Below are 10,576 nucleotides of genomic sequence, written 5' to 3' on the forward strand. Positions count from 1 at the left end.
CCTTTCAATTTACCTTTAGTAGTAAGACTTCATAGATATTAAAAAAAACTTCCTCTGCACGTCGTGTACATAAAGTAGTCGAGGTACCCCACCGTCACTGTAATTAGTGTAGGCTGACTAGTGCTATTATCAGTACTAGCAAAGGGTGCTTCGTTATACCTGGTAGCACTTCGTAGTCCGTTTAACTGCTTACGCACGTTCGATCCAACATAGACATGTTGAATGAAGAAGGTTAAAGCTTTCAAGCCACTCAAGAAGGCTATCACGCAATGCATGAAAGGTCCACTCATCTGAGTGACCTTAAATGGAGAGCGATCGAACGCATGAGCTGGGTCGCAGGCGGGCCAGCCATTGGCGCCATGCTGTTCACTCTGAACACATATGAACAACATTCGGCCACAGCAGAGTTCGTACAACATGAACTCGAAGGGGCCCAGGTAAAACGTGTCTTGCTTCACGAGCAAGGCTCTCAACACGCGGAAGTATTGAGAGAACAGGGTGCTCAACAGTTGGAACTATTGAGACAGCAGTATTTACATGCTGCTAGCGGGCGTCGACCGAAATCTTAAAGATCAAAATCTCTAAGTTTATTGCAGTCAAAGGCGACTCCATCGTGAGATGGTTCGTCGCATTATATGACACCATAGAAGCTCGCCATATCCGTGTTGATGCGACGAAAGTGAAATTTGGCATGTCCAACTAAGCCGGACGTGCAAATCTTGGGCGTTATATCTCAAGCTTCACGACCCCGTGGTCATTTGGGTCGTATGAGGTCTTAAAAACTCAGTACAGGCAAATATTTGAGCCGCCTCGTGCCAAATTTAGGGGTGAAGCCAAGCTCCTGGATTTAAAAGCAGGGCAAGCGTGACCATGCTTATGACCAGCATACACGATACCTGGTCAATTGTATCGTGAGGCATCCAACCGATGAACAGACACAGGTAACTGTTTTAATTTGAGGTCTTGCAGACATTCCTGTTAAGACTACCTGTTCCGGCTTGACTGTAGTCGCTCGACCAAGCGATCTTTATAGCGGAACAGGATGCCTTCAGTATTAAACAGGCTTTCGTCCACTCCGGAGATTATCGTTCTTTGAGACGACAAGAAAACGGAGGTCAGAAGCTATGGACCTCAGTGAAGAGGGTGAAACCTCGCTTTCAAGTCACAAACGTTTGCGAAAATGTAATTGTTGTCAAAGACGGGCCACTACGCCTATGAGTGTAGTTCCCCACGCCCAGTGCTTAGAAACACTGAGCGAAACGGTCGACGTCCCGCTAGGAACAGCGGAGGAAGCCGATCCGACACTGCTGCGAAATCGCAACGGCGAGGCGGATCGTGAAAAAACGGTTGGGATCAGTAGGTGCGGGGCGCCCTACTGATCCAGCAATATCGAAAGAATTTGCAGGCCTTTTGAAGAAATTTGCTCCTAACCCACAATCATCGTGTTTAGCTGCCCCAGGTGATGTGGTTAACCTCATCACCATGAAAAATATAGTGGCAAAATAAATTGCCACGAAAGTCCTTAGTCGAAATGCGGGGCATCATCGAACAGTTTTATTTGACGCCAATCGCTAGAATATCGTAGACTCAACTGTAGTGAGCGCAATATCCCTCAGCGATTATGACAGTGCGCCAAGCAATAGGCGCATCTGTAACAGTAAAGAAACGAGTAGTTGGCTTCCAAGCCACGTCAAAGGGTAAGCAGTTAGATGATGATTTCATCGCACTAGATTAGGATGACAAATTTGATGTCATCCTTGGTTAACCACAGCTCATAAAGTACGAGTCATGCATAAGCTGGCAGCATCAAGCCGTGACGATGCCTGCCTCTCGTTCATCAGCTTGCCATCTGATGAACGTCTTTGAGCATCCGCAAGTGTGTGGATGTCCTACGAGTGAGTGCGATAGCCTAACTTGTGGGTCGGTCATTAGCATGACTGCACAAGACCTCTGCGTGAATACCCAGGACATTGTGGAGTTAGATCCCGACGGCGGTGCACAAGCACAGGCAGCGATTGAAGGATGTATTTCCCTACCGTGCGAGTTACCTAAGGATAAAGGCGCTCGACACGAAGACGGCCTGATACCAGAATTAAAATACTTAGTCATGAAGCAGGGGTCATTGCCTCGTGAACAAGTATTAGCAACCTTCCCCCACAAAGCTCTCCGACCTTCTGTGTGCGTAAGACAATAGGATGGTGGTGGGTTGTGCATGCGCGCAATAATTTGAGCGCTGCAACGGTACCGGCTCAAACATCGATACCACGAAAAGACGTGATCATTTAAGGTGTGTCGAAGAGTACCATCTTTTCGTCAATGGATCTGATGGATGGATACGAGCAGATCTTTATGCGTGAACAGAACATCCCGTTCATAGCAGTAAGCTCCCCAAGCGGAATGCTATGCGAGTGGCTAGTTATGCCACAGGGGCTTTGTAATTCCCCGCGACATTCAACAGATATGTAACTAATCTATTGAGATCCCCAGTACATAACAAGGAAACCCTTGCCATGAGTTATACACTGGCTAGATTTAAGGTCTGTCCCTTGAAAGATAGGCCGTTCATTGTTTATACGAACCATGCGTCTTTACGCACGGCCATAAATACTCCACACCGCTCGCATAGAATGGCAAGATGGTTGTCTTTCTTCGCTTAGTACAACTTCTCCGTGGCATTCAAACCAGGACGACTTAATGTCGTCGCTGATGCCCTTTCGCGCCGACTCGATTTTGAGCCGGCCGCGCAAACAACAGCGAGGATAAGCCGACTGTTGCAACGATAAGTCTATTTGTCGTCGATATTACTTGGCGACGTAAGAGCCTGTCAAGAAGATAAGGCTTTATAAAAGGGTAGATGGATTACCTTAAAAATCCATTCAAAACAATCCTTAAAAAGGATTGTTGAAATTGTATCGATCCGTTGAGGATCGATACACAACACGCAATGGTTTAGTGTATTACACAGCCATTGCTGCCGACACACCTCGTGTAGTCACCCTAACCCATAACAATTTGTGCGTACGCAACATGTTTGAGTGCCACGACGTACCAATAAGAAGTCATCGTGGACGTGAAAGACCTATTCATGATAAGTCGCGACCTATACTAACCACGCCAGTATGAGTTCGTCCGCAAGTAGATACGTGCTTGCGAGTTTGTCGATGGGTGAAGCCTAGTGCTTCATCCCGTGCTCCGTTACAACTCTACCTGTTCCGGTAGAGTGTTGGCAGTCCGTATCAATGGACTTCGTCTTCGAATTTCACGAAAACAATCACTTACTCTTGGGTGCAGTCCCGGAGTCGATCACAGCGAAAGGTTGCGCTCGTGGCTTTGTTGACACGATAGTTCGACTCCATAGGTTATCCTGTGAACTGGTCTCAGATCGAGACTCCATATTTACGGCGGAGTTTTGGCAGTCTTTATTCAAATCACTTGGGCCACAGTTGTAAATGTCGACTTCTGACCATCTATTTAAGGATGGTCAGAAAGAACGTGCAAATCGTATCCTCGAAGAGATTCTTCGCGGATATGTCCACTCTTTAACTAGTTGGAGCGAGTTCTTGCCGATGCTAGATTTTTTCATCAACAATTCAGTGCATGCTTCGGCAAAGATCTGAACGGCTTACGCCATCCACGTATCTCCTCCTTGTTTGAGAGTGACTCTTTGTAACGGGGAGAGACTCGCTCGAGCAAAGAACGATCTAGCTCTTTCTCATCACGCATTGACTCTACGGTCAATACGAAGAATCTAACGTTGATTCAATCAACATTGAAGTGGACAAGCTCAGTAATAGCGTGACAACGTTGATTCAATCAACATTGAAGCTCATTAATAGTGACCTTGATAACGATGCTGAAAGACTCAGCATCGAAAACAATAATGTTAGTGAGAACAATAATGCTCTCACTAATGAGAAGAACGACATCTCCGCAGTGCGCATGAAGACAAAAACAAAACCGAGCCAACAGGAAACTTCCTGCTGGCTAGAGAAGCAGTGGTCCGTCTCGTTCAGGATTCTATCGATGATGCGGCGGACCGACAGAATCGGAACTCTGACAAAATGGAAGAGCAAACATCCTTTCATTTAATCTTTATGATCTTTTCCTACTGTCTACGGTAAACCTACCCCAATATGTAGTCTCGAATGTGGCAGTAATAAATTACTGCCCAGGTATATCGCCCGTTTCGTGTACTACATCGCCAAGGCAATGCCTACACGATTGAGCTGCCTCGTAGGATGCGTACGCATCCTACGTTTTATGTCGAGCGTCTCGACCTGTACCATCCGTACGAGGCTTCTTCCAGTTCCGGATCACACCCGAACGGTCTAAAGCGTCTGCTAAAGCCTGATGGTCCGAGCTAAAGCATGATATCTCGGGTCAAAGTCTGGTTCTCTTGAACCAGACGATTCACTCTTTTCTCCAAGAAAGAGATCTTTTGACGAGCTGTCACTAGATCGTTTTGAAATTACTCATGTGTTAGTTCGTTCGCCAGTTGATCGGTCGCAACTTGCGCACAATTGTTAATTGTCCCGAGAAACAATATCGACCGTCACTGCTAACTCGCGATGACGGGATCCCTCGTGATCAATGTCCTCCCATAAATAATGGAGGCTGTGATCCTAGTCACGATGTTGACTCGTGTTCGGCGAACGAGGCGAACCCGATTTGCCCATTTCCTCCACATTCATTGACGGACTCGAGTGGTGAAAAGCATTTCTTTGTTGAACGCTTCTTGAACCACTGTGATATGAAAGGGGTTAACCCGAGTTATCTCGTTCGTTGGCGAGGGTTTTCACTTTCGCATGATAGTTGAGAACCTCGTTTCCAACTGATGATGGACTCCCGGGTCACATATTCCAGTACGACGAGACCCATCCTCCTCAACAGAAGGTCTATCAGAAAACGAGCGCTTTCCGCGCTCGTAAAAGGATTATGGATTTTTATCCCTTCGCGCATCTCACAAGAGAGTGTACCACCAATGCCGGAAAAGGTATCGATGAAGTATTCCGTTTTGCTTCACCAGGCTTGTAAAGCCTGGACAAGTCGAATAACGGAATATGATATCGATCGTTGGTCAAATCAGACCAACGAGATAGGTTGCACTTAGAGGGCAACCAAGGCTTCTTTCGAAAGCAAGTCGCAAAACATTGTGGTCCCTTTCCTATTCGCTCATGTTAACGTTATCGATAACATTTATTTCGGAGTGTTCTTTAAAGTCACTCCGTTCCTGGTGATATACTACCATCGCCATTTGCAAGCTTACCTAATTGACAATTACGACCACTTCGCGTCTGGTGATGCATACTAACATTATAACGGGGTGAATCGTTACATGAAATTAACACTTAAAGGTTGATAAATAATATATTTCTTAAAAGGTAGAGAATATCTGGAGAATATTACTTTACATAGTAATATTCGGCAAGCTCATCCAGTGGTAGATAAAGACCAGTATGACTACTTGCTCCGCGGTCCAGTCAGCGCTGGACGCGCGCAAAGAGATAGATGGATAAGACTTTCATTACATGTATGTATTAGTATATTATTAAGTTAGTATAAATAGATAGAAAACAGAAGAACTTAATTATATTAAATACCGTTATCTTTTAACCCTTTTAAAGCAAGTGTTTTGAAGAGAGTCTTCCTCTGCACGTACTAGTGTACGTGAAGTGACGTGAGGCACCACTCGGGCTGAAGCAGTGCGAAGTGGACTTGTACTGAAGCAGTACAAGTCGGCAGTGCCGTTACAAACATCACCAAAGTTATCGTTGTCCATGGAGTCATCACAAGATGACTCCGCACCAAACGGGTCAGACGATGTGTCAAACAACTACGTCACCACCTCTTTGGTTGTCACATGAGAACCCTTAGGTTTAACAGACATGGCCCCGGTTGATCCGGAGGCCTTAACAATTGCTTCCGAGTCGGACGATGACGCCGGCTCGGCCCAGTCACCTACAATGGGAGTAGCAGCGACTTATCACTGCCACCTGCGATGGGAGTAGGGGGTGACTTTTCCCCCGCAGTAGACGCATTAGCGTCTACTGAAACATTTGCATCGCTAACAGCTGCACTGAGCCGTGCAGCTGGCAGCTTTGCTGCCTCACAGGCGACGCGCGCGGGTTTGCGTTACCATGCGCAATTTTGAACAAATTGAACATTGCAATACAATTGGAGTTTTTAAATTTAGAATCTAATAATGCAAAAATTAACTGGGAAAGACATAATAGTATTTTTCTGTCACTCCATGTCAGTCACCGGGGGTGATATAACGGGTTATTCCGTTACATAAATATTATTTTCTATAAGAGAGAATAATTGATATTATTTAATATGAGAGAAGATAAGCAAATAAGTACAAAATTATTATATTATCTAAGTTTGACTTAATTGTTCCAATGTTACCAAATTTGGTAATATTGACGCAATAAGACATCAGTTCTGTTGATTAGTTGATTTAAGTTTGATTTAACCAGATTAAGAATTTCGAGTCAAAAAGAGGGGCATATAATTAAATTTCTCATAATCGAAACCTTAAACTTATTATAAAAATTCTCGAAAAATCCTCGCATTCGGCAGTCAAATTATGCATCACAAGTGCAAAAGTCCAAGGATAAATGGTGGGCTCATGACGAGGACCTAACATCTCCTTAAAACAAAATAGCCTACGTTTTTTTCTCGGCAGTTCGATTGGAACGAGAGTTATGCCAGAGTTACAAGGCCTTACGACCAATGTCGATTTTTCGAGCTTTAACAAAGTCGTCGAGCTTGATTCAGCTAGTCGGAAGGCTAAAAATATATAACGAAGTCACAAAACCTTATGTGGGTACAAGCGCGCCAATACTTGCCCAAATCCGACCTGCAAAATAGTCACTCGACTTCAGCAGCCAAGTAAACCAGTCAGCAACAACAATGCCTCCAGAGAATGGCAATTGCGAAACACCTCCAGAGGGCCCCAACGGTATATTCATTGCAAAAGCACATGGTGTTTTAAATGGCTTCAAGAACTTGCGATCACTGCAACAAGCTCGCTAGCCAAAAATTTGCCCTGCTCGCCAGCTATATAAACCATTATGGGTGCCCGGTGATTACACACGTCCCCCAAAACAAATATGTCGGAGAATGTTTCGCCGTCCGGCTTCAACTGGTCGTTCGCCTTGATAGCCCCGCTCGGTCACCAGCGACGCATCCATCTCTTGCACCAGTGTGCCCACTGGACGAGATCCACCATACAGGAGCTGGATATCAGACGCGATTTCCTAACTTCTGTCGGAGTAAAGCGTTTGTTTCGTAAGCAATACGCTCAATTAAACGCTCATTTAAAATTCTTCTGACACCAAGCTTATCAAATGACGCATTCAGCTTCACATAAAATGCATCGCGCAAAACTCATACCCTTATATGAGCTGATGCTTCGCATCAATAAATTTTACCGACTTGTTCGGATACTTTGCCATAATCTCCGCTGCCAACTCGCACCTCTGAACAATAGCCACTTATATACTCTATTGTAGTAAATATTCGTACACTGATCACGCATAAAAACGACTATTTTAAATCGTCATGTACTGGATAGGATTCTGGCGCCACTGCTGCAACGAGATTGGTGTAGCCCGAGGCGCGAAAGGACTATTGGAGGTAAAGCGTATATAAATCGACAAGTTAACCGTGGTATATCTTATAATTTGAGCGCACAGCCATCTCAAAGTGACGCAGATCAATGGCTTACATTTCATCGATGTCCTTGTCATGACGCCGCAAAACTCTCGATAAAAGTCAGCTAAAAATGCGCGTGTACCCGCATCGGCTTTTGTGGCGATGATTTTTTTTGATACTGCGACTTGGGTCGTTTCGACGTGTACAAAGCATGTCAACTCTCGTTACTTCGGAAGTTGAATTGATCATACGTGATGCGAGATGCAATTTGTTCGATTGTCGAGTCGATGTCTGGACTTCCATCACAATCACATGGCCAAATGAATACTAGTTTTTCTGAAAGGGGTATAGTTGTTGACGCCAACAAAAATCATGTAGCAGCAGTAGGCGTGCAGTGTTTCGCATTCGGCCACTTCTAGTCCATTATCTTAACAGATATACTTCAATTACATCACTAAGAAATGTCCATGGTCGAAATATTGTGACGGGTCACTTTTTATCCATGACTGAATATTAAAGCTCCATCTGTCAAGGCTCGCCATTGATCCCAGAGGTCGGCGCGCCGGAGACTAAAGGGCGATTTCATATACGACTTGTGGATTGGCTTACATAATGAAACAATGACTGCAGAAAATCTTCAGCTCCATTACTACAGACATGTTTTTTTGTCAAATTTGCGAAACCTATAGCAATGAGACCGCTCGATTTGTATGGTTTTCATGCATCCAAGTCGATCGACGAAGCCTTTCGATAGTTGCACCTGATCGAGCTGTCAACTATTTCATTAATACTAATTTCTGTGTATATGAATGCGTCTGTTATGACAACTTTTAGCATCGCACCAAATTTGGGTGCTTTTTACAGAATCGATTTTTTAATACTATTGCGTTGTAATTGCGTGGAAACCCAACCAGGTTCATACATAAATTAATCAATTTACTCGATTCGCTTGCGGCCAGAACGGCAAACCAAATCCTGTGTTGATCGATGCGACAATATTAAAGAACTTGCTGTTAGTATAGATTGAAGTAAAGCCTCTCCCATCGATTAGGTTTGGGTATCACCAAAAATCCGGTAGAGTATTCCTCTGTCACATCGTATTTCGCATGAGTGATGGGCTTCGATTACTTCGCACACTTTGTGTTTAAGTAGCTTAATAACATAAATCAATCGACAAACTGTGGGGTACTCCAGACCATATCGTACAACATGGGCCCAAAATCGATCCCACAGTTCTTTGCTCGCCTTCCAGTACAATTTGCGACTCCTGCTACAGAGAAGCAATATCACGCGGACATGGACCAGGTGTCGCAGTACGTTTGTGCTAAGTTTGGCGGGCTAGATGAGGCGTCGCGCCAATTGCTAGGTGTACATGACAGTAACACGCGTCATTCCTACGAGGACATCCAAGAGTTTCTTGTGCGCAAGCAAGGGGTTGAGCAACGGCGACGACAACACCATCAACAACACCAAAAACGAATTGCTCCGATGATGACCGAAAGCGTACTTATTTGCGGACTTGACGAGTATTTGAACGAGTTGGACCCAACTTTGTTTGTCGAGCTCGCGCCAGTGACACCAATTGCCTCATAATCGGCGATCTACCAGTGCATGGCAGATTTGTCTACCGAAGATGTGAAGAGACTTCGCTTGCTTGTCTGAGAAACCGGCACCAGGCACTAGGCTGCGGAGGCTGATCGCTGCGCATTGTCATCGTTTGTGGTGTGCCGTTTTAGCATCAGCAGATCATTCGGACGTGCAGACGCTAGGAACTGCGAGGGAAGGACACTCACGAGCTTCCATTCTCTTGGTCACGAAGCAATGCTTCAAGTAATTTATTTTCATTTGTGTGGCATCTCGTGCTATGCTCCACTTCACGACATTCTGCTTGTTCAAATGAAAGACTAGCTACTTTTAGGTATGTATTTTCATAAACGGTAAGAATATGTCTTAGAATAGACTCGATCATTTTTGAAGCTTGCGCGAGCACCCATGACGACTTTTCTTTGTCTTCAACTTGTTTGAACGTTTTGATGAAGTTCCATTTGTGAGCAAATGCGCCGCAACGTATGGTATGTGAATATAGCATACGATGCGGCTCATTTTTCACAAAAAATATATTTGCTTTTGCTCGTTGATAAAAGATCCATTCATCTTTGTTTACCGATCTTCGGCGTTTAACAGTTGTCAGCAAATTTAACAGTTTGGTGAGTATTGATGGTAAATTCAACGTTTTAGCAATTTGGTGCCTGCTCTTACAGAGGAGCGGAATATGCTCCAACAGAAAAACGAGCAAATTTAAGGGTGATCATCCTTTTTGGCATACGCTTATCTCACAAAAGATGAGCGTCCTCCAAATTGGATCTTTAAGGAATTGGCGTCCTTAGGGGCATGACCTGCGCCCTTAAAACAGCATGAAGATGAGTCCTCCTACGAGCGGCAAGGTATCCCTTTGTAACGGGCTAGAGTTGCCCTAATGTTACACAGTCCCCAAAAAGTACATTTGGTACTTAAGGGGATGGTCAGTTACTAAATAATAGTAATTAGACCCAACACTCGGGTGTGGTGCACATTTGTGACCAACCCTTGTGGATGTGATGCACATGGGTGCATTCACATTAGGAGGGATGACGCCCAGCGTCATCCATGATGACGGCTAGCGTCATCAGTTACGCGAGGTATCTATAAAGATACGCTCGCAATACATATTAAATGATATCTATAGAGATATCATTTTAATTGGTAAAAATAGGTATTTGTATTTAATTCTATTAAATATAAATCAGTCTGAAAATTACTTCCTACTTGGGAAGTGCGCACGAGGAGACGGATAACGCTCCCGTGACGTCACTTCACCAGAGCTCTTAGTGTGTTGGGTGAGGTCGCTTGCGCGCCCACCACAACTACCTCACTGCAC

The 10,576-nt window shown here is 44.6% G+C and overlaps 1 protein-coding gene across 1 annotated transcript; it reads left to right on the forward strand.

The window, feature by feature from the left end:
- Window positions 1–8,868: 8,868 nt before the first annotated feature.
- CCR75_009349 (uncharacterized protein) lies at window positions 8,869–9,252 on the forward strand (the record flags this gene model as incomplete). Its single annotated transcript, XM_067967390.1, has 1 exon — window positions 8,869–9,252. One exon carries the CDS (start codon window positions 8,869–8,871, stop codon window positions 9,250–9,252), a length of 384 nt encoding a protein of 127 aa, XP_067822727.1.
- Between the last annotated feature and the right edge of the window lie 1,324 nt (window positions 9,253–10,576).

The sequence above is a fragment of the Bremia lactucae genome, assembly GCF_004359215.1.
Source record: "Bremia lactucae strain SF5 chromosome Unknown BlacSF5_NotPlaced_17_SHOA01000003.1_2250557bp, whole genome shotgun sequence".
Classification (NCBI taxonomy): Eukaryota; Oomycota; class Peronosporomycetes; order Peronosporales; family Peronosporaceae; genus Bremia; species Bremia lactucae.